General features: G+C 46.7%; 1 protein-coding gene across 1 annotated transcript in view; it reads left to right on the top strand.

Moving 5' to 3' along the window:
- PDLIM1 (PDZ and LIM domain 1) overlaps positions 1 to 27,069 on the top strand; it is a 44,809-nt gene that overhangs the window by 1,429 nt on the left and 16,311 nt on the right. Inside the window, exons 2-3 of the mRNA XM_052799254.1 lie at positions 10,371 to 10,522; positions 20,559 to 20,643. Of these exons, the coding sequence (XP_052655214.1) occupies positions 10,371 to 10,522; positions 20,559 to 20,643 (237 nt within the window). The remainder of the gene's footprint in view (positions 1 to 10,370; positions 10,523 to 20,558; positions 20,644 to 27,069) is intronic.

The raw sequence follows: 27,069 nt of genomic DNA on the forward strand, positions 1-27,069 counted from the left end.
GGGGGGGAAATTTATTAATTTTCTGTGTAATGTCTTTCAATTACAGTAATAACGCCTCATTCTTCTAAAGCATTTTTTGGACACGAAAGCAGCTTTAGCGTAGGGGAAGTGATATTTACTTCATTGTTGTTGTAATTGTTGCCATTTCCTTCCAGCGAAAGGCTCTCGGGCAGAAGTACGTCTGAAGTCCTACCTCGCTGCTTTTACCTCTTCTCCTTGGTCATGTTTGTCAGTACTTATGGGCACATACCAAGGGATGTAGATCAGCAGAGCAGCAAAAATAACCACCTCATGAGAAATTGTGACCCTGGAAACTAAAATGTAATAAAATAGCCTCTCTGGTGGTGGTGACGTAAATGCTGACAATTGGCAGCTCTTATCACTGCTTTCTCTTGTGGCCCCTCTGACATTTTTAATTTCCCCTCCAAGACTTCAAGCAATTAATCTTTCCTGTGGTTTGCTCCTAAGGCTCCTGGGCTCGTCCCCTTGGCTCAGGAACAAAGCTCTCGGCAAGTCCCCCCTTCACCATGTAAAAAAAGATCTGGTCCCGTTTTGCCCTGTTTTAAAGAGTCTGATCCTTGTGTGATGACTTTATGGGGCTATAACTTCATTTTTCTTCTTGTTTATTGCATTTGGTACCTGTGCTCTGACCAGAGAGCTTTCTGGGCATGATGGAGCCTTCCTCTCCTCACAGGATGGGGCAAGCTCTGTCACTGAGCTCTGGCTGTAGGACCGGCATCTGCCAAGGGTTTTGAAGGCCTTGGTACCACCAAGGTGTGTGATGGGGGGGGGGGGGCCGCTACCTGAGAGGAATGAGAGGGTGGGGAGGCCATAGCTGTGATGAGAGCATCGCACTGGGAGCAGGGGAGGACACAGCCATCTCTCCCCAGCATGGTTATGTGTTTGCTTTGTGCTGCAGCGTGTAGGTTGTAGGTCCGTGGCACAAATGTGCTCATGGGGAGTGCTGTTAGCAGTGGTGCACAGGGCTGGGCTGCCTGCCCCAAGCCAGGCATGCATCCTTGATTGCACCGGGGAGCAGCATCATCCTGCCGCTGCCAGCGTGGCAATTTGGGTGTGCTGTGTGGGGGACAGGTCCCTTCCCATGTGGCCAGTGGAGCTTGGCTCTGCCTCATCCAGGGATGCCTGTCCCATTGATGCACTAATGGGGTCACCATGCTGCTCCAGGTGTGTGCTGTCATGGTAGGATGCCGGGAGAGAGACATCCTTCCAGTCATGGGCCTGAACTGGGTGTCTTGCAGCTCTCTTTGAATGAAGGTGCCTAAATTCAGCCTGCACTGCCTGCCAGGAGCTCAGATTTGGCTTCTGGCAGTGTTGTCCTCATGGTGGGCTCTTGAGCTTGTCTTGGTATTTATGGCCCTCATCACCATTGTACCTCAGATCCTTACTAGTGGCTTTTGGCTTCTTGAGCCCCTCTCTGACACAGGGAGGATTTATCCTGGTCGTGCTGGTGGGAGGCAGCACCATTTGAGTTGCCAAGGCAGCTCATTCCCCAATGGGAGTCATTGGAGTTTGGCACTGCAGTCCCGGGTCCAAGAAGGATGAGGAGCACTGGTGCTGTAAGCATGGGAGCCAGCTCTGGCTGGCTGCAGCTGTATGGCACCAATGGCCAGTTGTGCCTTACGAGAGCAGCAGATGAAAGATTATGGTATTTCCCTAGCTGCTCTTATCTTGTCTTTTCTCGCTGCCCTACCCCCCTTTCCACTTGAACTGTGTGTTCAAAACTCCTTCAGGCTCAAACACATCATGAGCATCTTCTTGTGTGAACGCTTCTGGTTTCTTGGTTATGTTGGACCAGTCGTCCCAGTGAGAGCTGAGCGTGGGGATTTCGCAAGCGCTGCGCGTGAGGCTTTATTGTGGAGCCTCCTGTCTCTTTTAGAGGGTTGCTTCACAGATGTTTCTGGTTTATGTTTCTTTTTAAAACTGTAGGGTTATGGTGGACACTTTATTACAGTCTTTGTTCAGAAAAAAACTTGTGTTGATCCGTGTAATGAACCCTAGACCAAAGCCTGCTGGATTGCCTTACAGGAGTAGGAAAGACCCTTGTCTTTATCGCTCTTTGGATGATACCATGCAGTGAGTCAATGGGGTAGAATTTGAGAAAAGCTCTTTCTGAGCTGTGGATGGACATGCTGCGGGATAATAGTGTCCGTAGAGCTGGCCTGTGCACAGGGTAGTTCCTGGTTAGGTCCCAGTGGGATTGGTGGAGGAAGCAAGCAACATGTTGCATGAGGAGAGATGCCAATGAAGTGGAGCTGGCTATAAAGCAGCACAGTTGATGGGCCCCATCCTTCTCCATCCCTCAGGTAAGGTGAGCCGTTTCCTGTTTGGTTGCATTTGATTTTGATAAACATTGGCGATTTCTGTTTCCAGTTGAATATATAGATGGAACTGTGATAAACCTTGTTCTTGAGATGATTTTTGTGGTTTGTGGTAGTGACATGTTGATCTTGAACATCTGATCCAAAATATGGGCAGAGGGGAGTTTTGCTCTATGTTTTGTCACATCAAAAACCTCCCAGCCCTGTTAAGGAGGGATGTCTGTCAGAGTCTGTGAAACTGGACATTTTGTTATGAAAATGAGCGTTTTCCCAATGAAAAAGCAGTTTCAAGACAGCCCAGTTCTGCAAATATATTGAAAAGATGAAATCTCAACATTATGCTTGTTGCTGATTTCAACCACAGTAACATGAATTCATCCCTGTTTAGTCTGTTTTATCTATTCATAGTATTTTAAAAGCTCAGGATTTATAGTAAGTACAGAATTGGAAGGTAATTGGGTATTTCTTGGGTGTTTGGGTTTTTTGTAAGCATGGCTCTTTGAACCAGCTCTATAAACTTAAAACTTGATTTAGTGATAAAACTGGAGTTGATGATCTGAAATCAAGCATGGGACTGAATCCCATGGTGTGAAAAGACATCAGGTTTGACTTTGATACTGGCTGACATCCTCACCCCACTCTCAGCCGGTCGCCCTGTTAGGAAGCAGCTGAGCAAAGGCATCCCAGAGCCACGAGTGAAAGAAAGCCACAGTGGTACGGGACGCCCTGCTAACGGGCATCTCTTGCAGGGGCTGAGGGGCTCATCAGGATGACCATGTCAGCAGATGGGTCAAGACTGCCCTCCCTCTGGAGCATGCCAGGGCTCAGCTGTGTGGCACAAGTGTCTGCCTCGGGAGGTGGGCTGCAGCCTCTTCCCCAGGTGGAAAGAAAGAAAAATAACCTGCGGCCATGGTCTGAGACGTGGGGAGAGCCAGGGCTGGGCGAGGAGTCCTCCGCACCCAGAAGGGAGCTGGAATGCTTCCCCCTCTGCCAAAGGAAACATGGGGTGCGGTGGTTGTGATAGGATTTAGGGTTGGGCTGGCTTTCCTCCTCGGCCCAGGGAGCCTCAGCTGGTCCCCGCTGCGCACACCTATGGCTGCAGTTCCTCTGCTGCCCAGCCCAGCTTTTGTGCCCATAACTGCAAATACCGGCGTTACTCTTGGCTCTTGTTCTGATGCTGGCTGGGCAGAGGGAGCCAGCTGGGGAAAGCTGCTGGGGTTTATAGGAAGGTGAACGTGGCTTTACGTTTCCTGCACTGATGTTTTCTCTTGCACTGCCGCTCCTGACTGCTGGGCTGGATGGGAGCTGCGGCAGCACCAGCTGTGCTGTGCCGCCCAGGGTGCCTGGCAGAGCTGCTCCCTAACTAGACAGCTGATGAGCACCTGTGGGACACTGGTCATTAGGGTCACCTGCCAAGAGCTTCTGGCCCTCCAGAAGTAGCTGGAGTTGATGTTTAGGGGATGGCATGATGCCGTGTGCCTTTGCTGCTGGAGGGAGTCCTGTCTGGTCTGTCTGAGCGTGTGGGGTATGGAGAGCAGAGGTTCACATCCCTAGTAATGCCCCTACAGACTTTGAAGTCAGCATGAACCCTGGCAGCTTCCTGGGCAGCTGCTGGGGCTGGACAAGCCTGTGCTTCAAAGATACAAATGGCTGCGGAGGAAAGGAAAGGACTCTGCTGATCTCCCTGACTGCTGGGGTTTGGATGAGAAGAAATCATCCTTATATGTAGCAAGTGGAAAGCAGCAGAATTTTTTCGCAGTGAAGACAGAACGCTTTGGGGCACAGGACAGGCTTGATCTTTTCTAGCCCTGTTTCCTGGGTCTGGGGGACAGTTTTATCTTTAGAAAAACATTTAAAAGAATTAGGATACTAATCAAACACCTTCTGCCAGAGTTACATGCAGGAGCACTACCATTGCCTCTCCTAGGAGCCAGAGTTGTACTTTCTGCAGTTCACCTTTTCAGACTAGTTTGCCATGGGTTATGCAGCAGCTTTATATCGCCAAACTTTGGAGTACCCTTTTCTCTGTACCTCTTCTTCGAGTCCAGCATCATTTCCTTTGGCAACCTGACCCACCTTGCTCTTGATGAGTTCTCCAGAGGACCTAAAGAGACAACTCCATGTTGGGAGGGTATGTACCAGCCCTAATCTTATGTGAGACCTTTAAGCCCCAGAACTTAAGTTGACAAAGGTAAATGTTGGACTTCTTGGAAGAGAGTGAGTCCTTTTTGTTCCCTGATCTGCTTGTTCCCAGATGTCAAGTTATGTATGGTTGCAAGCTTCTTGGTACCTTTCACCCTCAAACATCACTTTGTCCATCAAGAGATGTATTTGGCTTGTAAAATGCTTTGGGTTTGAAGGGTGCAACATCAAAATAACAGCATCAAATGGATTGGGGTTTTTTTTCAGTGTGAACAGGGAAATTAAAGGAGGCCTTAACTGCATAAACAATTGATGTTGTTCTGGACAGTGACACAGTATCTTAGATGGTTGCTGATTACTGGACATGTTTTATTTAGAGGATGAGATAAACCATGAGGAAAGCCTCAGCTGATAAGCAGCTCTATGTAATGTCTTTGAGGTCTTGTAAGACGTGGGCATGTCCACCTTCCCCTTCTCTCCCAGTGATGGTGTGGTCTGGGCCAGCACAGAGCAGCCAGTGAGCTTTGGGCTGCAGCAGTGTTGGACTGTAATGGTGCAGAGAAAGGGAGCAGCTTGGGAGGAAAATCTCCCGGAGCCGGTTGTAAGGAACTGGCCTGTTGTTCCCCCTCCCCTAAAGAGAAGGGGTGGGGAGCGTGCTTGCCTGAATTTTCTCATAGCCTCTGATCTCTGCTGACCCAGCTGCGTGCTTTTGCTGGGAGAAACTGTGGCTGCTTAGCATAATACACCAGTGCCGAGGACATTACTCATGGTAAAAGAGCAGTTTGTGTGGGTGGGGAGGATTAAACTGAATGTCAGAGATGTCTAGTTGTTGCTGGTGGCCTTAGAAGTATGTTGCTGCATGTCTGTTCTGTCCAGCAAAGACACAGCTGGGTTTTCCTCTCAAGCTCAGATAGGTACTGTTTATCCAGATCTTTTTCTTGGCTGATGTTAATTTTCTTGTTTCTTATCTCTTCATCACTTCTTGCGATGTGTGTCTAGGTGTGGAGCGATGGGTGGTGCCGGAGGCTGTAGGGTCTGTGAGAAACTGTGGAGGGCTGATGGAGCGAGCAAGTAGTGTGCCTGAATGGATAGGGGGAGAAGGCCAGAAAGAATTGAATGAATTTGAGACCCACCCATCTATCCTGACTCACATGGAGCTGCTTTATGCTGCTTTTCACAGAAATGCTTCCCACCCTTCCTCCTTCTCATTTGCTGTGGGCAGCAGCTTCCCTTAATATACCCACTGCTGCCTCTTGGATCCTTGCCTGCAGAAGGAAAAAAGGCACCATATATCCCTGTCCAGGGACTGCAAAGCTTGTTAAGTAGTGTGTGTGGAGGTAATTGCATCAAATTTAAAATGTGGCTATGTTTGGCTAGCTCTGGGACAGACAGAAGTCTTATAAAGAGGGCCTGGGAGCTGGGTAAGCAGCCAAATATGCCTCATTCCCTCTGCTAAATAGAAGTGTTTTCTTTTCTGTTGTAAATGCACTTGCCCAAAGACTAGCTAAAGACTTGACATGTCATGGCTGAGTCCTTCATTTGTTGCCCAGCCACCGGTGCAAGGGGACGGCAGCAGGCAAACCACCTGGGAGAGAGAAATCTGAACTTTGCAAAGTCCTGGTGGTGTTGGCAAGGTGGAGCCCAAAGTGTGCGTGCAGGGAAGGTGAGGGAGGCAGATAATTTTTCTACCCTCTTCATGATTGCAGAGCTTTATAGATATGTGTGTGCACACACATGCATATGTACATGAAGTTTCACTTTGTAGTATAAGAAAATAATGTATGTTTTTCTTCTCTCCATACCAACCCTGAATCTGTGGGACCTCTTTAAAAAGAGGGGTCTGAGCCTGTAACTGGTCTAAACCGTTATCTACTACACTGAGCTTTGCATGAGTAAAGAGTACACGATCAAGCCCATGTATTATGGGGATTATTTGTTTCTTCCATATGCTGGCAAATGTCTCTGAGCTGGTATCAGGGACCTAGTTTGATGTGTCTGGTTATAAGTACCTAGATTATTTCTGTAGTAGCCCAGATTTCTTAACAGAGATGCCGGCCAAACAGAGCATCACCATAGGCACACTCTGGTGAGCTTTGGGACCTATTTCGGGTATGGTATGAAGCAGTGCTGCTCAGCCTACCTCATCATTGTCTGTTCAACAGTGAAATGACCTAAGGGCAAAGTGTTACACGATTGCCTGGGAGCAATCACCACAAGGTAGGGCATGGCTCTTTTCCAAAGGAAGCCCTTGGGCATGATGTTACAGGGTGTGCAGAACTTTATTAGCCTGACAATAGTGTCCCTGGAGTTGGGGGGCTCCTGGGGCCCTGTGATGCTGCCTATGTCCCCTCTGCCAGAGGCTGCTTGACCCCAGTGGGGGAAGTCCAAGCCAGTCAGGGAGCTCTTTTGAAGGAGAAAAGAGGCTATGCCTTTGCACGAGATGTAACTTGTGCAAAGTTGCGTTTGTAGGTTTTGTTTCTTGCAGTGTCTTTCAGCCCTCTTCACCCTCCCATGCAGAAGTGCAGCTCTATCTGGGGGTCACCAGCCTGTGCAAGGTGTGCAAGGCAGTGCCTGCCATCCCCTTGGTTCCTGCAGATGTCTGCTCCATGCAAAGCTTTAAGACATCTGAGAGGAGAGCAGGAGCAAAGCAGTTTCAGGCAGTGCAACATTTACAAGATGCCTGTGAGCCTGAAAGCTTTTGTGCACTTTTGGTGTCCTTTTGGTTGGGTTGTGTAAGCTGGCTGGCAGCTGTCTGTGCTCTGAGCGCCTCTGCCTGCCCCCCTCCCCAGCCATATGCTGCCCTTGCTGCTCCCCATGGACCAGGGAGGGATGTGATAAAAATAAAAGCAGGAAAAGGTCTTCCCAGTGGCAGCTCTCTGCTCCTCACTTAACAGAAACGCTTTTGCTTTCCTGACTTAACTGGTAGATGAGCAAATCTCAAAAGCAGCGTTGACAGCACTGAGATAAACCCAGACTTTACTGTGAGGGGGGAAGGGAATGTTATTAGAAGCTATTAATCATCCTAAAAGGATGGGGGATGGGTTCCCTGCAGTACCATGCCCTTGTGCAGACATGTTTGCTATGAGCAATCCTGGGAGGGAGTATGAGATGGATGTTGTAGGGGAGCAGTTTGTGGAAGGTTGCATTTCAGGGCAAGTTATTTCCAGAACTGAAGAAACTGGATTTTAAAACATGTTTCCCTCTGGCAAATTCACTTATCTTTTTTATTACTGTGCATCATTGTAGCTTCCCCTTAGGGGAGAGGTTTGTATGGTACCTGAGTGGATGTAATAGCCCTTGTGCTACCAGTGGCTCTTATCTGATGGAGAAGAGCACTCACATTTCAAATTCCTCTGAAGTGGACACAGAAGGGGAACATGACACCACAAGCGCTGACAAAGCATTGAGATGTTACTGTGAATACCACTCACTCATCCCGGTGGCTCTTGGGGTTTCTTCAGGAGGCTTCAGTACTTCAGTGTCCCTGGCTACTCTGGCTCAGCTGCTCCTTGTGGTACAGGATCATTTCTAGCAGCCTGCCACATGTAGTGTAGATTATCAGTCTTTAAATGCAAGCTGTACGGCTGAGCCTCTGGCAGCGTTCCAGCGGCAGTGTTAATCCACTGTTATTCTTGACCCCTTGGCAGTCTTGTCTGATCGAAAATGAATCACGGTAATAGTGTGCTGAACTCGGCGCTCCTCACAGGGCAGAGGAAATAAAGGCACCGAGAAACCAAGAGACTTGGTTAAGGCTTAGTGACCAGGGGCAGACCTGCAACGTATGCCCTGCACGCTCCCTCCGGTGTAACGATGTCTTTAGGGATCTGTCTCATGGTTTCTAAAATGACAGCTCCCATATCTGGTAGGACTATGGGTGACTTTCAGTGCTCAAGATTTCTTTGTGGCTGCTAGGTGACCTTGTCATAAGGTTTACATGAAGGTACGCTCAAGGCAGTGGATCCAGTGAAGCGGCAGCAGGCTGCACTCAGTGGTCTTAGTAGGCCACCAGTCAGCTGCAGGCTGCAGCTTGGGAGGCAATGATCTTCACATTTAAAGCAGATCTTCTATATCCATCTGGTGGCTTGTCTGGTCTTTTCATTAGCACTTCCTCTGTCAGTTTGTAGTCTGCTTGCAGCATTAAAAGTGGTGAGCAGGTAGACAGGCACTATTTGGTTGACCCATCTGAAGGTCTTTGGCTTAATGTTGAGCACCTTGGCCAACCTTGGACATCTGTGATACACATCTGTGTCCTTCCCTTTTCCATGAAATGCTATCCTAGTGGAGGGGTGAAAAAAGAAAAGCATCTTGTGATCTTCCTTCTGATTAGGGAAAATACCATGCTACATCTGTGAGGAGGTGTGCTGAACAGCCTTGTTTTTGGCCCAGGGAAAGCAGTGATTGTAGCTAATGTGTGACACCTCTAGGAGGTGAATGTTTCTCTAGGGGGAATGATTTGCCATCCAATTCTACATTAGGAGGACTCGCTAAATCTTGTGAACAGTGTTTGTTTATGTCTGACAGCTCTGCTCAGTTTGCTCAGCTGCTTTCCAGCATGCTGAAACCTAGCATGAATGTGTAGAATGAATACCAGTTGCAACGGACTCATAAACGAGGTATGTCTTAGCTGCAAGGCATGTTTTAATCTGTACTCATGTCTGGGAGCAGTCCACCCTTCTCATTTCCTCTGCCTATTAAATAATTGATGAAAGCGCACAGTAATCATTATGCTCCTTCTACAAAGTCATTAAACTGCACAAAATCTTATGTAGTGTTTGCAAAGCCACAAACAAATGTGACATTCTTCACCCTCCACTGAGGCAATAATTTTGGCCCAGAGACATCTCGGTTGATAAGAGGATAGGGATCCCTCGTTAGCAGGGAAAAATGAATGAGCCAGTTAGTTGATTTGCTTGAAAATGCCAAGTTTTAGCTGGAACCTTCTTTTTCATGAGGAGTATTGTACTGATGGCGTTGCTGCATAGTGTCTTCTGTCTGTCTGGGATCTCAGTGAGATTACCCTGAGCTCCTTCCCATCAGTCATTTCTCAGGCAGCGCACAGCACCTCTTTAGCAGCGCTGTGGTATATCTGGGAAGCAAAGCACCACACGTGGAGAGGAAAGGGAGATTGTAATATGGCAGAATGCATCAAGGTGAGCTGTGGTCATGCTGGCAGGCTGGGGATGATGCTTCTACTTTTTCAGAAAGTATTGTCAGATTGTGGTTTAAAGATGAAGTTTCTGATGTCTTTCTCCTTTCCAATCTGCTTGTTCGATCAAGCACTGCTTTGGGATTGGTCTTGCTGAAGTCAGTGAGTGTCTGTTGCAGCTGTTCCCGGGCAAAACCAGTTTACTACAACTAAAGAAGCAATCCAAAATCTTGACCCCAAACATTCCTTCCAAGGAAGGAAGCAAATGAGATCGTGATGCAGATGAAGGTGTTTATGATTGGTGTTGACTGTGTTGCAATGACTCTGATACTCTTCTGTCACCTCCATTCTTAGAGGTCTGGACTTCCTGGCTGTCCTTAGCACCTTCTGTTTTGGAGAGCACTTCTCTGTCCAGCGAAGAACAGAGTTGCTTTCTGTGTGTTCTTGCTCTCTAGCACAAAGCCAATTGCCTTGAGTGAAAATACAATTTTTATTATTTACCGGCTGTCCCCTCCCTGAATTTCTATCTGTGGGTCCCAAAATAGAATTCAGCCCCTAACTAATACTGAGGAGCATCTAAGAGACCCAGATAGATTTCTGCTGAGAATTTACTTTCATTAGTTTTCACCTCTTTGCTTCCAGGTACCAGTGAGAGAAGCCCTGAGTGCTCTAACTGTTTTTCAAACGTTGCTGTGGAAACCTCCTCCCTAGAAAGTCCATTCACTCTTTTTGTTTTCCCTTAGGTGACTCCAGGTAGCAAAGCTGCAATAGCCAACTTGTGTATAGGAGACCAGATCATAGCTATTGATGGAGTAAACACAGATAACATGACGCACCTTGAGGCGCAGAACAAAATCAAGGGTTGCACAGATGAATTAACTCTGACGGTCAGCAGGTACGTTGCTGAGTGAGACTGGGGATGGGGAGAGGGAGGGATGTGGGGTGGGCAGTAGCTATGTTTTGGTTTGACAGCAGACCTCTCTGGCTGGTTTGTTTAATTTGACCTCTTAGTGCTTTGGCCAGGCGCTGGATAGCAAGAGGGAACTGCATTTCAGCCTTTAATCCTAATGCTGCTTGCATTTGCTGCACTTTGACCTTATGAAAACAATTTTCCCAGTGAGAAATTGGCTGATAATTTGTGGCAGAGTCTGTCAGCCTATTCTGTGGCTCCTGACAGCAAGAAATCAAAGACAGGTCTCATGAAAACTTCACTCATGGCAGAGGAGGTACAACCAGAGAAGACCTTTCTTCCTGTTGCACTAATTTAGCAGTTAAAATATATGGTTGTGTGTTGTCCAAGCTGTTAATTGCCTAGTTTTTGCCATGCACAGACTCGGAAAGGTTGCACATTTTGGAGCCTCTTGGTCAAACACCACCGACAGTGCTAAACAGTAATGACCCAGGGTGCATCAAGGTACCTGTCAGGCATCAGTCTCTCCAAATCCTGAAAAACTAAAGGAAGGTGACAGCTGAGCCACGGTCTTTGTCACCAGTGTAGAGCACAGGCTAGCTTCAGCCTTCCTACTGTCTTGAGCTGCAGAGCAATGGACAGCTTCATTCCCTTCCCCAGCCGTGCTTTGTTCTTGGGCCATCTTTGTACGGAGAAGAAATGGAGACTGGGAAGGCAGAGGTCTGCTTTGCATTGACCCATTGCTTCTTAAAAGAACTGAAGCCTGTTTTTTTTTCAAGGGTGCTGGGGATTTATCCTTCCTCTTGGTTTGAATTGCAGCCATGGGTACCAGCACTTCTCGAAGTCAGATGGCAGATGCAGTGTGGCATTTCTAGTCTCTGGAGTGAGCTTTTCCTGTGGCTGTCTTCCCACAAAGCAATTGTCCATCAGCTTCATGGCAGATGCAGGGGAAGTGCTTTTAGAAGGAGTGCAAAAGCATGCCTTAAATGACACAGTAGTTCAGTTGTTCAGGGCTTTTCTGTGATAAACAGAAATCTTTTACCATAGCTTGGACAATGCCAGGAGTTCAGCAGGCATTTCCCAGTTCAGGAAGAAGCGATGGGTCTTGGCCAAAAAAAGCCTGACAATTCATTGAGGGAGTTCACAGAGGGAAGAACGGAGCACAGTGCAGGCAGTGTGAATGGGTGGTGAGCATTGCAGCAGCCTGTTAGCCTCAGAGTTTCTCATACTGGCCTCTAACTTGGCAGCCTGTAATCTTCCTGCAAAGGAGTGCTCCTTTTCCTCTCTGAAATACGCGGTTGCTTGACTTAGCAAACCAGTGCCATGTGGTTCTGGCTGGGAGAGAGGAGGGGAGGCAAGGGCTCTTTCAGCCTGCAGGCAAGCTCACTCTTACAGATCATTGAGTCTGTAAAATGTGTTTCCTAATGTTAATTACAAAGTTGTTAACTTTATAGCTACCCCATGCATGTTTCATCGGCCTTGGGTGTGGAAGCTGCCCAGGGAGAGATTTCTAGCTGGATGTGCAGCTGTGTAAAACCATGCAGGGGCTTTGAGTTAGCACAGCCCAACTCTTTTTCAAGACCCCCTTTCAGTGAGGTAGCATGAATGTGTGCTGGACGCTTCTGCTGCTGTAGTGATTGAGGAGTACTGCTGACAAAATGGCCAAGGAGAGTGTCAAGACCACAAGGACATGAAAGCAGTGATCTCACTACTTATCCACTTTAGGATTTGATATTACTACCCAATACTCTATGTAAAATCCATTTTAGATGATTCTAGGGAACTTCACGTCTTTGGTCCTCCTTCTTCTTTGGGAGTAAAGTTCTGCTTAGGGAGGAATTGCTTACTTGTTTGGAGACTTGATAGCCACTAGAGATGTGTTTGTATTGGGGAATACGATATTGCAGGAGGCTTTCTCAGAGAAGAAAGCTCTTTAATGCCAAAAGACAAGTAGTGTGCATCATGTGGTCGTTCCTGGTTGTACTCTATTGAGACTATTTTACCCCTATCACCCAGCTGTCTCCTTCTGGGCCCCTGTAACTGTGTTGTCCCAAATGCAGCTGGACTCAGTGGTCAGAAATGCGATGTAGTCTTGGTTGCTGAGGTTAGAGCTCTTCTTTACTTTGCAGTCTAAGGCCAAGACCTTAAAATGGAAGATCTTGAGAGGAGGACTAGAGGGGTGACAGAGAAGGCATTTTAAAGCAGTTGGAGCCCATACTTCATCTTCCTGTTCAACTTAGGGTAGAGGAAATGGGTGAGGAAAGCAGACTATGGGTCAGTGGTCAGCCCTCCTCTATAAAGAGGGGAAGACCATCACTACAGAGGTGGAGAGGGTGGAAGGCACTTGGGAAAATGAGTGCCACCTGGCCAACTGGTATGGCTTGGGCTTCCTGAACCTTGGCCAAACTCTGACAGTAAGACTTGACCATATAGTGAGGAAGGCTGACAATACAATCAGGTCAGAGCTGGAAGTTTTTTCTCTGTTGAAGTAGCTCTGTAAGTAGTTGGCTGAGTATGACAAGGAAAGCATATCATTTGCACTTCAACACCACCAACTCTTGGGTCTGGTCTCCATGCTCTGCAGTTGTAGCTCATTAGCTGAATCAGTTGTACCAAGTAGCCATGATGGCAAAGACCACTGGTCGGACAGGGCAGCAGCTCCATGGGCTGGAGCATCACACACAGCTGGTGCTGAGAATGTGCCCAGCTGTGCCAGGTTTTCCAGAGTGAGAAGTCTTCCAGTCCTTTTCTGCTCACTATTGTAGAGGTGTCGTGCGAAAGCATAAATCCTTAGTGATTTTTAATTTCATATCTGATGAATTTTAAACGATTGCTCATTTAAATGATTACCTGTGCAAAATGCTTTCTGACCTGCATTCAGGGTGGCAGCAAGGTCGTGCCAGCAGGGATTTTGGACATGGGTCTGAGCTCACATCAGGTGTTTCGGTTCCACCAGCGGGTCAACACTGTCGTGCTAGTGGAGACTTCATTTGTGACTGTGCTGTGAATTCTGAAAGTGCACGTGAGTTCAAAAGGAGACTGGGTGAATTAATGGAAGGCAAAACTATAAAGGATATTATATACCCTGGCAGTATCTCTGCTGCAGAAAGCCCTTAAGCTGCAAGTAGCTGGAGGCTGGGAGAGTGTTGTGCTATGCTTGTTGTCATCTTGTGCTCTTCTGTGGACCGAAACAAAATTTGTATGTGTATGTTCTGCAAATATGCAACCCTCTTCTATTTTAATGGTAGCCAAACGGTTAAGATGTCTTCATGTTTGGCTGTACTAATGGTTATTTAAGAGAAATGTAAATGTAGAGAATTGAAAGCACTTAAACCCTTCTGGTAAAGGAAATGCTGTTTGCACTGTGTACTTGATTGTGAATATCAACAGCATTCCAATGTTTCCTGTTTCAGTATTTTCCTTAATGATGGTAACAGTCCAAAAATACTTCAGATCAGATTGTAAGCAGGAAATCTAGTCTAACACATGTCACCATTAAAAATGGATCAAATTACTAGCTGAAGAAAACATGCCTGGTCTGCTTTTTCACCAAAAGGTGCAAATCTGTTAATTTCCTAGGATTTAAAACCCAGCCACACACTGCTTTCTCTGAATATGCTTTTCTAAGCAGCCCTGCCAGGTGCTTTGCTGTTTGCTGTGTGAACAGAGTTGGAAAGGTCTATTTTCTGCCTTGAATGTGAGTGTTCAACAATGTTGGCGCATACACCAAATTCCTGCTGAACTTAGTGTGTCTAGCAGCTCCCTGCTCTTTTCCGAGCCTGTGTTGTTCATTCATTTTGCTTTTTGTTTCAGGCTAGAGAGGGGTTTTAGAAATGTAGTTCCCAAGAAACCAAGTAAAGGTTCCATTATTGTCTTCAGCGGTGTAAAATCAAGCTCAGCACTGTGGTTTTGTATGGTGCATGCAGAAAGACTGAGCTACATCAGTGTGCTTCAGTCAACTCAAAACCACCCAGTTGCTAAATGGAAAAATTTCATGGACAGATTTTTGAGCCTCTCCCATTTGTAGGAAAAAATGAAGTTTTGGATCTTGAGTCTTTGAGAAGAGCTGCTCCTTTTTTTTTTTTCTTTTGTTTTTTTTTTTTTCTATTAGGGTGCATACATTGTTGCACTGACATTTTGGTGTCTAGCAAAGCCTCCCCTCAGGCTGCACCCCGTCCAAGCACACCTCTGATTTTCCTTTAACGGGGGTAAGCAGCAAGACATGTCCAACAGACTGGAGAAAGCTATCAACTTCCTTTGGAAACTCAGTGTATTTTGGGAAAGATGGTTGCCCTGACAAAGAGCACTCAAAGAAGGGAAGGCTCAGGAGGAACTAATTCTCATGATGACTTTGACACACAGCTCCGTGTAGCTGTAGCTGCAGATCTACAAAAGCAGACAAATGTTCATTGCAGCACAGGTGAAAATTTATTTCTAAAACAAATGGCTCTTTGCCTGTGGCTTTAGTCACCAAATGGGTGGTGGAACTGTGTTCGTATGCAGCTCTGAGCAACTGAAAGATAAAGTGTGTATTTATATGCTTTTTTTTCAACAAAAAAGAAGTGTTCCCACAGTGAGTCTGCCCTTCCCTCTATGTCCAGAGGCAGGTTGGGGGTGGTAATGAGAGAAGAATATTTGTGAAAAGGGTTTGCAAACATGTAGTCTCTTGTTCTGCTCCTACTGTCCTTCAAATTTCAAGCTGCTTTTCTGCAGCTCTGCTGCCAGCATATAATATATTAATGCACCTTTTTTGTTTGCAAAACAGTCTGTTTGCTGAAAGTGATGCCAAGGAATGAAGCTATGTATTTGTTCTTTGAAAAGTGCTAGGATCAGGGAAGTCAGATCTGCTACCAGCGCATTCATTGCGTTGTCAGAAAGGATCATGTGTAGATGCTTATGAAAAAGAGAGAATGTGTGTGATGTTATCTGCATTTTATTCGGTAGGTTCAGTTGCACTCTTGCTTGCTCCATGTGTTCCCAGGTCTCAGCTGTGAGGACTAGTTGCACAAAGCCACAATAGGCTCGAATTTGTGTTCTAGGAAGTCAGTGGAATCCGTTGACTCATTTAGGTTTGCTTCTTGCTTCCCTGCCAAGAAGAGTTTTCCAGCTCTGTCATCTTACTAATAATTCTTTTGGCTCTGGGAAAAGCCTGATGCTCTTCATGCAGCTATATAAGGGCATGCAGATTGCCTGACCCTCCGTGGCAGCTCACAACCTCTCCATGGCTGGTGTGGTGCTCCCAGCACTCCTGGGTGATTGCCCACAGTTTTTACTAATGATTGGCATGTTCAAAGTCATTTTGGCAAGTCAAGCTTGGCATTTGTTGTATTTCTACAGCTTCTTTGGTGAGGCAAAAGTAGTTAACTCTGTAGCTGGCTGGTGGAAGAACAGTGTAAGTCTGAGCAGTCAGGCATGTTTTATCCTTCATAACTGTAATGAAACCGCTTGTGATAAACTTTTGTTGCTTCTTCTGCACAGCTGGAGTTGCCCTTTTGTATTCTATGGTTGCATGAAGAGACACCTGAAATGCCAGGAGCAGAGGGCCATGCGTGAAGAAATTCATCTGGGGCCTTTTGTCTCTAGCAAGTTGTGCCTAGCGTTGCTGTTTGAATTGGCAGTAGGCTGCATGCAGCCGAAGTACAGTTTTGCTTGCCAAAGTGAATATGTCCACTAACGGATGGTTGCTAAAAGTGACTGCTTGTGTTTAAATCCAAAGGCATGTACTTTGCAGCTGTTGTAGCTAAAAGGCTGATTAAAAGACACCTTCCTGGTAGCCTGAAAGCTCTTGTAGTTAGTCTCTAAACATTATTAAAATGCCTGTCTAAAACTCTTGGGGAGGGTTGAAAGAGGAATTCTTTAGATCTTTCCTCATTTTTCAGCTAGCAAACTGTGTTGCACAAGGACCTTCTCTATCTTTATGGGTTTAGTTGCTACTTTGGTTATCTTAGTTGTTTCCATCCTGGTGATTGAAAAGGGAGTGTAAATGTGCCTCACACCTTTACACAAGTTATTTACGCAGTTCCTGGCGCACAGAATTAGAGCCTCGTTTTCCAGCTCTGAATTTTCCCTTGAAGCTATGGCCCAGCTCTGCACGCAAAGCATTGATAGCAAAATCTAGGCTCTTGCAATGTTTATATTATACCATGTTCAAGCCAAGCTTCTTGAAAAATGTTGTATTTTGTAAATAACTCTCCAGATTCTTGCCTTGACTCGCATGCGGTTTCCTTCCTCCCCTTCTTACCAGTTCCTCCCCATCCAAACTAGTATCAGAGAAGTTTCTTGGTTTCTGCCTGGATGAAACGGCATATGCATGGCTCATTCCCTGGCCCTGTCTTCATTGTGTTCTCTCCTGTAGTAAGGAAACAGTGTGGAAATGTAAACTGCAAACATGACGAAGCTTGTCTATCCACGTGCATGCAATTAATTTGACTGGCACTTGTTCCCAGGCTTGTTTGAGTATCATGGGTTTGTCTTCTCTTTCTGCACTATTTGAGCGTTGCGCTCATCTGGAATCTCTTTTGAAAGAATATGCATTAGAAACCATGTTCTAAAATAACTATTCATCAATTTAAGCAGGAGTCTGTGAGATCCTATGGGCATGCTGAAGCCTGCTGGCTTTCCCTGAAGACAGGGTGTGATTCCTCAGCAGGTTGTTGGACATCCAGCCCCACCACTGGTGGGGAGGCAGCCCTGCTAGAGTGGCCACGCTCTGTGGCAGGGGTACTGCCTCATCAGGGGGAGTGTGGAGGCAGTTTTGTGGCTGAGGGGTCCTCCTCTCCAGATCTGAAGAAAATCTTCCAGAAAGCCACTACAGTCCTACTAGTAATAGCCTGCTGTGAACTCAGGGCACTGCACTGAGGCTGGGTTTGAACTGTCTGCTCTGACGCCTGTTCCCTTCTTCGTAGAAATAAGATGTGAACACATATAGATAAGATACAAACATGATGAGTCTAACCAATCCACCCTATCATCTGTGCCTTGTGTCCACACTTCCCAGCCTTTCAGAAAATAAGTCCTGGGCCAGCAGTGGGACATAAGGTGAACTTTTAGGTGCTGTTTTTCTTTCTCCTGCCACACTTGAGTAAAAGTGCAGGCAGTGACACCAGGAGCAGAGCCAGGAAACCCTTGCTGAAAGCTGGGACCATAGCAGTCCCACTGATGACCTGCAGACTGTGGGCTCTGGTGTGGTGGGATGGGGCACTCACCTTGAAAGCCCCACTAGGCAAAGCCAGTGAGAGGAAAGCTGTCTCCTCTTTGCAGCTTTGCTGGGGCCATAAATGGGCTGTTGAGAGTGGCTGAAGGGCTCTGCTGCAGCTGTTGTGAAGACAAAGGCAAGCTTTATCCTCCCAGCCTTAGAGGAACAACCATGCGGGCTATTTAACCTTTCTGTTTGGATAACTTTTAAACTGGATTGAAAGTGAAGCCTGGAGTGACCTTGCTGCTTCCATTTATATCCAGTGACAGATCAGAATGGCAGCAGGCTGGGAAACAAACTTGTGCTTTTTGCCTTGCTAATAAATAAGGGAGGAGAAAACCCACTGGCTGCAGTAGTTGGCCATAGCTGCCTCCCCTATGCTGGAGACAAAGGTGCTGTGTCACCTCAAATGCATTGAGTGAAGGGCAGTGGGAGGAAAGCAAGTGTCCTGGTTCCTGAGGGGAGGTTTCTGTTCTGTATTTGTATATTGGTCTGCTCCAAGCTTAAATTTTCAGCCTGAATAAGGCCTTTTGGTGCTTCTGGAATCTGATAATATTAAGCTGCTACAAAATAAAATGCTACCTCAAAAGTACTTAGATCACTGTGAGTGAGAACTGGCACAGGGATGCCTCATGCTAGAAATCAGCTGAAGTGTTTAATGCTCTCTGATCTGCTCTTTCATCTCCAGCCAATGTCCACTTGCTTACAGCCTGACTTGCAGGGTATTTGATTCCCATATACTTTGCTGTGGCCCCTGTTGTTCCAGAGGAGGTGAAACTTGGTTGCACGTGATCTCCAAACAGTTTCAAGGAATAATGCTTTGCATTGGTCAGTGGGCTGCTCCCCTCTGCAAACACAGTCTTCAAGTGCAAAATACAGCCATCCTATAGATGGCTGTGACTTTGTCAGGCTTGATAGCCATAATCTGGTTAAAATCTCTGGTTCCTCAGGCACCTTAAAGCACTTGTTGCCAGAAGCAAGGAGGGAATGGCTGTTTTATACTCACCTGGGGTATGTTTGCATCCAGTAATGGCAGCTGTTGAGACAAGATAATGATCAGATTGGCATGGATCTGATCCCATGCAGCTGTTACATTCATATTTGTTAGTCTGTGTGTGCCCCAGCGTGCCAGATGCCAGGATTTGGGGGATGTAGGTTGTTGGGTATCAGCACTGCAGTTGAGCCTGCAGGGTGCGATAGTCTGGAGTCAAAGGTTTGCTGTGCCTGAATGCTTGTAAAGGATGATATCTGGTGTGACCTGTGTCTTTGTACTTGCCTGTGAAAGGAGGTACAGCACAGCAGATTTCATTCAGGCTTCTTCCGTGTAAAGTCTAGAGTGCAGTAGATGCAATAGCAGGTCAATAAAACTTCTCCTCTTCCCTGAGTGAGAATGCTGCCTCCTGTCTCCTCCCACTGAGCTACCTTTTGGATGTCAGTATTAAAATACTATTTATGCAGCAAGTGTCTGGGGTATGCATGTACATCACAGTTAAGTTTGGGCTGTTTAAAAAAATGTCCTGACATTGGAGGGCTTTTAGAGGAATAGTGTAGACCAGATTGAATTTATCGTGGGTAGCTCTATACCCTGTTTCTCCATCCTTGTCAGTTTTATAAGCCTTTTCTGTTTAAAGTCTCTTTCCAGTTATCTAGTGAATTCTCAGTAGAAGCATTCCTGGTTTACTAACTAAGTACTTAAATCGTAACTGGCCCTGGACCCACAAATATCTGGGAAGTACATCTATCTGCACTTGCAGATTCTATAAAGGGCTCCTGTCAAAACAGGACATGGTTTTCAAAACTCATCCTAAGAGTTTATCAGCCATCTGGTTGCCACATGATGCAATGTTTAGCATTGAACAGTGGTTTTCATTCAGCAATACTGCAGCTACTCGTTCCCTACTATTAAAAAGTTGGGGGAAAATGGCACTGTTTAGTCCATCTGAGATGCTAACTGCTGTCTGTACTTCTGAGAAAAGTAGGTAGCATATGTTTCCCACAAAGTATCTCAAGCAAATCTAAGCACTCTGCTTCTTCCTCACCACTTGTTTGTCTGTTGTTCTTTGGGACATAGCAAAACTCCAGAATGATGATGGTAAAAGCAGTTGGTTTTGGTCACAGCTCTTGACTTGTGTTTCAGGCTGCTGTGAGTAATAGGGTCAGACCACAGACCAGTAAAGGTTATGTAGACTCTCTCTGACACATTATGTCACCTCACTGCTTAGTCCCATTGCGGACTTGGACCCATTTTCTTTTTTATAATTCCCAAAAGCCTCTGTTTGTGCAGCATGGGTACCACTGTATAAATAAGAAGAAAATTCCTGAGGCCCAAATCAAAAAATATTTTTAGCTTATCCGAGGCAGCCCAACTTCAAGAACGAAATGTTCTCTGTATAGTCAATACAGGCAAGAATAATTCCTCTTTGCGGCTACCTATAAAAGCTGAAACACACTGTAATATGAATTGTCCCACTTAATTAAAGGATCTGCATCTAAGGGATATCTCCAGCTTCTGCTGTTGGGTGACTCCCAACTCTACTGCCTGGGTTGGAGCCTGAGCTGGATGTGTTGCCAGTGGAGTCCCAAAGGATAAGCCAGGATAGTCAATGCTGAGATCCTGTCTTTCTCTAAGGACCTCATACAACATAGCTAATTCATCCAAGTTATGTGCCTAAAATGAGGCTGTCCAGATTCCTCCTGATGTGGATAGTGCTGTATACAAAAGACTGGGGAAATGTTTGGGAAATTGATGAACTTCAAGTCTTTTAATAACAGTAATGATGATCAATGATGAAAACAGATTAACTATTAAAAATTTGTGTGTTGCAGAACGGAGTCAAAAGTCTGGTCACCACTTGTAAATGAGGAGGGAAAGACGCATCCTTATAAGATGAATCTGGCCTCTCAGCCGCAGGTAAGTAATGGAGTATCTGCATGCTCTTGTACCTGTTTACTCCTGTCTGACTTCGGAGCAGTTTCTGGCCTGATCCTCCAAGGAGCTGAGTGTGTGTCACTCCGTTGGTCACATTGGGGATAGTGCTGTGCCCCATAGCTCCTAGAAATTACATGACCCTTGGAAACCTTCAGAGATGGACTCCCTCCATTGTGGTCAGAAGCCTGCTGCTGTGGAGAGCTAGTTGGATACCTTGCCAAGGGTAAGCTGCTTGGATCAGAGGCATTGTCTCCTGCCATCTGTGTTCTCACACCTACCATAGGGCACAGAAGGCACTGTAGAGGTGTGGCTCAATAAATCATTGCTACTGTTGCTAGGCCTGTTGATTTTCATAGATAAGAAAGGTCTTGAGAGAGGAGGAAAATTATTCACTCTTAGTGTTTTCTGTTGGGGTTTTTTTGTTGTTTTGTTTTTTCCTCTTACTACTGGGTTCTTACTAGCAGTCTAGCAGTGAATAAAGTGGAAGAGAAACGCCGGCCTTTTATATTTTTATCTGTGGAGCAGATCTTGCGATCTGTCTAGGAAGTCGGTTTTGTAACCTTTTGGTAGCCTTGCTTCACCAGTCTGCTGCCTCTGTCAAGTAAAGGTAGTTTAACAGTGACCTGTGCAAGGGCATTGCCTGGGCTAGGTTTAGAGGATTTCACTGCATAGATCTACAATAACTGCACTAAAATCAACAGCATTTCTCTGGATTTTCACCAGGGCCGTGATGTGGATTCTGGCCCTAGCACGCATCCCGTGTGAGTCTTTCTAGCAAAATAAGTAGAGATAAAACTAGCTTGCCTCTGCAATTAATTAAGTACTAATATGTCTGTTTGGGTTGGAAAGGACCTGAACCTAAGTAGCACATGTGCAGCAACACTGTGCCCAGACCTTGGCCTGGGATCTGTCCGTGCTCCCTCTAATGCCAAGCTGCCGTGTGTTTCTTGGCTCAAGAGCGTGGTGTGGCATTTTTCAGGTATTCATAACTCAGCCAAGGCACAGTGTGAGGCTGAGCCTTGTGGACTTAGGTTGGGCTGGGGCTGTGCAGTGACACCTGCCTGTGACACTGAGCTGAGATCCGGTCTGTGTCTTCTGCTGCCCAAGCTCTGGAGATTTTCTGCTGCGAACCTTGAGACTTAGGGGCTAGGAGTGGGGCAGAGTCTGCACTGAGGCTTTGCTGCAAGGCTGCAGAGGGCTATTGTTTAATTCAGCAGGAGACCCAATCCTGGAGACCAAGTCCCTAACCCAGCCATTAACCAGAATTTAACTAAATGCCCCAGAATTAAACATAGGGCACTACACCTGCCAGGCAGGAGTTTAACATAGCTCACTAAGCTTAAACTGCAGCAAGAAACCTGCTGCTGCAGCCCCCTGTCACTAGCTGCACCACCACCACACTTTCTCCTCCAGTCCAGCCTGGGTCACTGGATAGACATCCACTGCTGGTCAAGTACTAAACACAGGCTCTTTTAATTAACTGATGCCACCTCTTACTTAAACTCATTTGCTATGGCAGTTTTAACCCTAATCAATGGCTCTCCTTTAGTCAGCTGCCCTCTGGGTGGAGTGTTTGTATGTGAGTCAGCCCTGGACTGTTTCAGGGAGCCTACTGCAACTCGGGAAGAAACATGGGTGAGAGGGACTAACCTTAATTCTAGCCTTTAACTTACAAGTCATGCCCTGCTTTCTAAAATGCAAGTAAAGGGCATCACGAAGGTCAGACTGTGCAGGACTTGGCAATAATCCTGGTGGTGGAGCACATCCCTTCCTAAACCCTAACCTTAGTCCTAATCCTGGTTCTGACTTCGGCCATTATATTGATACCCCGATGCTGTCAGTTCATAAGTGTGGCACAACTGAATTTATTGATACCAATCTGTAACTGACCTCAGCAGGAGAATTTGGTGAGAAACTGACTGCAGAAAGATTCCTGTTACAAACCTTATCTCTGAGCAGTGACCCTTGTCTTAATCTTGGACTGGGAACCAACTGTTGCCTGAAGATTAGGCTTTGACCCTTGTGATGGCTGATACTAGAAGAATTTTATTTCCTGGTGTAGAAGGAACATTCGAGCTCTTGCAGAAGTCTTGCCTTCCTTCTTCCCTTCCTTAAAATGAAGCCAGTTAAGTCATTTGGAGTGGCCTACGTGAGTGGTGCTTGCTGTTTTTCAGAGCATGGGGCTTTCTTTTAAAGGGCTTTGCCTGCTGCATATTCAGGCAGAGGAAATTTAGCAGTGTGAGGGAAGAGGTATGTCTCGTGTTTCCAAACCACAAGGTCCCATTTACCCTTCCTGCTTAACAGTGCCTCAACATCCTAGTCCACTGTGCCAAGGAAAAGTATCATGAACACCATCAAGTTTTAAGGGGTTTTTGTTTAGGGTTTGTTTTTTTTTTTTTTTTTAATACACACCTGTTTCCTTTTTCAGTAGCTGACTGCAGCAAGTGAGGCTTGTGGTGAGGTCGGTGTGCTTGGAGTGTGATGTCAGCAGAGCATGCCGACTCCTACCAGAGCTGTGGCAAGCATTGGCCGAGTCACTCTGGGGCTGTGTCTTTGCAGCATCACCAGAGGTTTTGGCCAGGCCTGCTGCAAATCATCATCAGCAGAGTGCAGAAGATGCTGTGCATACATATATTAGTATTGCAAACCACTATGAATTTTACCACAAAGATGCTGATCTCATTTTTCCAACAGGATTGGTAGAAGTCGTGAGTAGAGCCCAATCTTCGAAGGCAGCGCTGAGCTGTTCAGGTTTTTTTAACTTGCTCGCCAGTGAAAACAATATATTTGCTTTCCTTGGCAGCAGTCTCGTGCAGAACACTTATTAATTCACTTACCAAAGAAAACAGGACATACTGAGTCCAAGTGGTTCATTTAAGTCCTTATCCAGGGTCTTCTGAAGATGTTTCTCACTAGTTTTGTGCACAGCTTTTTGAATGCAGAAATATAATTGTACATGTGAATAGACTTACGTCAGGCTCAAGAAAAAAAAAGCTTTAAAACCTTTGCTGTAGAAATTGGACTGCAATTATTCAAATCAGTTTCTACCTTTCTTAAAATTAGGCAGTTTGATGTTGCCTCTGCTACCTTCAGTATCTTAACTGAAATTTCTCACAACACTTGTCCACCTTCTTTTCCTCTTCCTATTTTATTGGTGCGGTTAAATAACTAGATCTTTGCAAAAGATCTTGCAAGAGAAATTAATTTTCAGTTTGTCTCAAGAACTCTATGACTGGCTGCATATTTTAAGATCACTGCTTACACATTTTTTACCCCATTTGAAATAGACTTTTTGTTTCCTTCTGTAATCCTTTTGGAGGCTGATACTCGGTGAAATGCTGCATCGTCCTGTGGAAGTATTTTCCCTTACTTGGAATGCAAGTTCAAGATATTTGGAAAATAAAAAGGCATTCCACAACCTCCCATGCATTCCCTGAAGTCTTGAATCTCAAGACCGACGTCACTGTCTAAGCTGACTTTTGCCCATGAAAGAGCCACAACCTTATTATTTCATTACCATTATCTTTATCCTTCTAAATTAATTTAAACTGAGGCAAGAGTGATGATAAAATCACATTTCATCAAAAGGTGCAGCAGCTTGTCAGTGGTGATGTCTCAGTGGCTGAGCTAGCTTTGTTTTGGGTGTGACCATGGCAACATCAGGGGAAGGAAATGACAGTCGTCTTAGTGTATTTACTCAATTATTTCACTTGCACTTCTCACCCGCATCCTAAGGGCAATTGCTCAGTGTCATTTTCCCATCAAGAGCTTTTCCTCACCGCAGTGGGAAAGATTAAAATAACATGTCTGCCTCTCCCTTCTGCTTAATAAGAGAGAACGAGTTACTTGGCGACTACGGTAATTTTAATGCTGATGACACTCACCAGAGACCTGCATAACTTTCAGACTTTGCCATGCTCTCTGGTGACCCTGGGCCAGGCATTAAGCTCTGGACCCATGTGCTGGTGTGTGTGGCTGTATTGCCACTTGGTAAAATGAACAATAAAACTCTTTATCCCTCAGACTGTGCCATGTCTTGTCAGACCTGGGCTCTGTGAGAGAAGGTTTGTCTTTTTTTTTTCCCCTCCGTTTGTAGGACACTGGGGTCAGTGGGGCCTAGGTCTCTGTTTGAGGTGACTGAGCTCATGTAGGGAACGAGCTGAGAGACCAGCTTTGAGGGCGGTCAACACCAGGACTGTCTCCAAAAAAGCTTGTCCAGCTCCCTGAAGGCCACATACCCCATTTGCGGTCAGGCACAAGTATTAATGTCACCCCTCAAGAATGTCAATGAAAACTCTTGGTTTGAGACAGATAGATCAGCTCTTCTTAACCACAGAAGATACGGGCTTTCAAATGTGAGGATGTTTTGGGTTCTCTTAAATGAGAAATAACCTCCAGACATGCAGCCCTGGAGGGTGTTTGTGGGATGAGAGAGACAGACAGTCACTTCTGTCTTTCCAAGGCTTCTTGAGAGTGCCTGTCCTGTCCTCATCCTGTCATCCTTGTCCTTGCAGTGTGATGTCATTGTTTCTGTCTTGTGTATTTTATCTCCTTGGTTACGGAGAAGGCAGGGGCTATAGAAACGGGGTGTGTGGTTGGCTTGGCCTTTGATAAGGCCGTGCATGTGTGGGCAATGCATGAAGCAATAGGTATATAAAGTAACAACCTTGCGTTTCAGATGAGGGAACTGTACTGGCATATCGTGACCTGCTGTTTTTGGTTAAAAGGCGTTACTGCATGGATGTGGAATGTGTCGAGGATGTGGGAAGCCAGCCTTGTTGTTTTACCCCCCTGCAATAACAAAACCCCAAACCCTTCCTAATTTCTAATCGGATTTCAAAGCATTGCAAAAGATCTTTCCATAGCTGAAAAACCCCAAACAATAACAGAAGGAGAGGTGAAAGTAAAGGCACTTCTTAATAGTTGTGATTGCAGCTGATGAAACATAGCGTGGGGCAGAGTTTGCCACAAAGACGTCCTCTTCTGAGCTCTTGCTGCACGTTTGGCCCAAGCAGCCTCCCCCCCCCCAGCATGCCGGCTGGGCACGAGCACAGCCTTTGCTCCCCAGGGTGGCTTCGCAAGGGCAAGGATGAGGCCGGGGGGTTTGGCTGCTGGCCTTTGCTCTCCTTCCCCGCCTGCGGGACCAGAGTGCTCTCGTTTGCTGAGGTTTGGTCAGGGGCCAGTTTTCTTAGAGCTGAGTAAACGTTTATACTGAGAAATGTTTAATCTTGTTTCCTCTTGGCATGGCTCTCGAGGTGTGCAATCCAGGATCACCCACCCCAAGCCTTCGGGCTCTGACTTGGGACGCGAAAACATCCCACGTTTCTGGGGCCCAATGGGGCAGCAGGTTTTGCTTGCTCACTCAGATGCTTCAGGGGCCTGTGGGGCCGTGGGGGCTTTCACTTCTCCCTGCAACTGCAGAGCCTGGGTGCTAATTTTTTTTTAATTTGTAATGTGAGGTCAGAGTGAATCCCCTGACTCCGAGAGCTGGAGCTTCAGGAAATAACTGCGCTAGCCACTCTCTAAATCGTGACTCCACCCCTGAAGCTAGTTTTTGGTGGCTTCAAGCATCCCCCGGCTCTGTACTCAACCTGTCTTTCCTCCAGGGGCTGTGGGGAGGTGGCCTGGGAAGGGGCAGGGGAGCGGGGCTGCTGTGGGTGCAGTGGCAGTGGGGCAGTAGCCAGCACTTCTGAGGCCCCAGCCCTGCCAGCTGCCTTCAGGCCACGCTGTGGGGAGAGGAGAACCCCGCTTAAGGGAGAGGCTGCCCGACGCCTCATATTGCGGTTTAGTTTATTTAGTGAGTACAAAAAGCCTCTGGGTTTTTCCTGTTTCTGGTGGTCAGTGCAGCCAGGATGGCCTCGGCCACGTCACCGCATGGCGGATGGGACCCAAGAGCCCACCTTCACCCCAGACTGCCCCCAACCTGCCAGAGGGCACATGGGGCCATGGAGGTGTCCAGGTGGCTTTATGCCCCTGCTTCATGGGATGTGCCCCGGCTGAGCTGGTGGAGGTGGCTCATCCTGGGCTGTCTGTCCATCTGTCTGCCTCGCTGACAGCTAGGAATTTCCCCGGAGTCCCATGCCCCGATTCCCGAGATGAGCGGCTCCCATGGTGGTAGCCATGTCCATCTCTGGTGCGTGGTGAGGAGGAAGCAGCTGCCCATGCTGAGAGCCGCTGGCTGGCCCCGTGCATGGAGGTGACGGCTGATGTAGCAGTGGGGATTTCACAGGCTGGGTGTCAGCATCACTGAGCATAGCCTGGCGTGAGCAGGACGAGAGGGAGGAAGGGGCCATTGTTTTCCCAGATAATTCCCCATGACGCAGCCTGCAGCCAGTGCAGTAGGAAATGTTGATCTGCTTCCTGCCCCGGCGCAGGGACATTTTCCCTGTCCCCGCAGCCTGGCACCAC

This window comes from Harpia harpyja, chromosome 10, assembly GCF_026419915.1.
Source record: "Harpia harpyja isolate bHarHar1 chromosome 10, bHarHar1 primary haplotype, whole genome shotgun sequence".
NCBI classification, from domain to species: Eukaryota; Metazoa; Chordata; class Aves; order Accipitriformes; family Accipitridae; genus Harpia; species Harpia harpyja.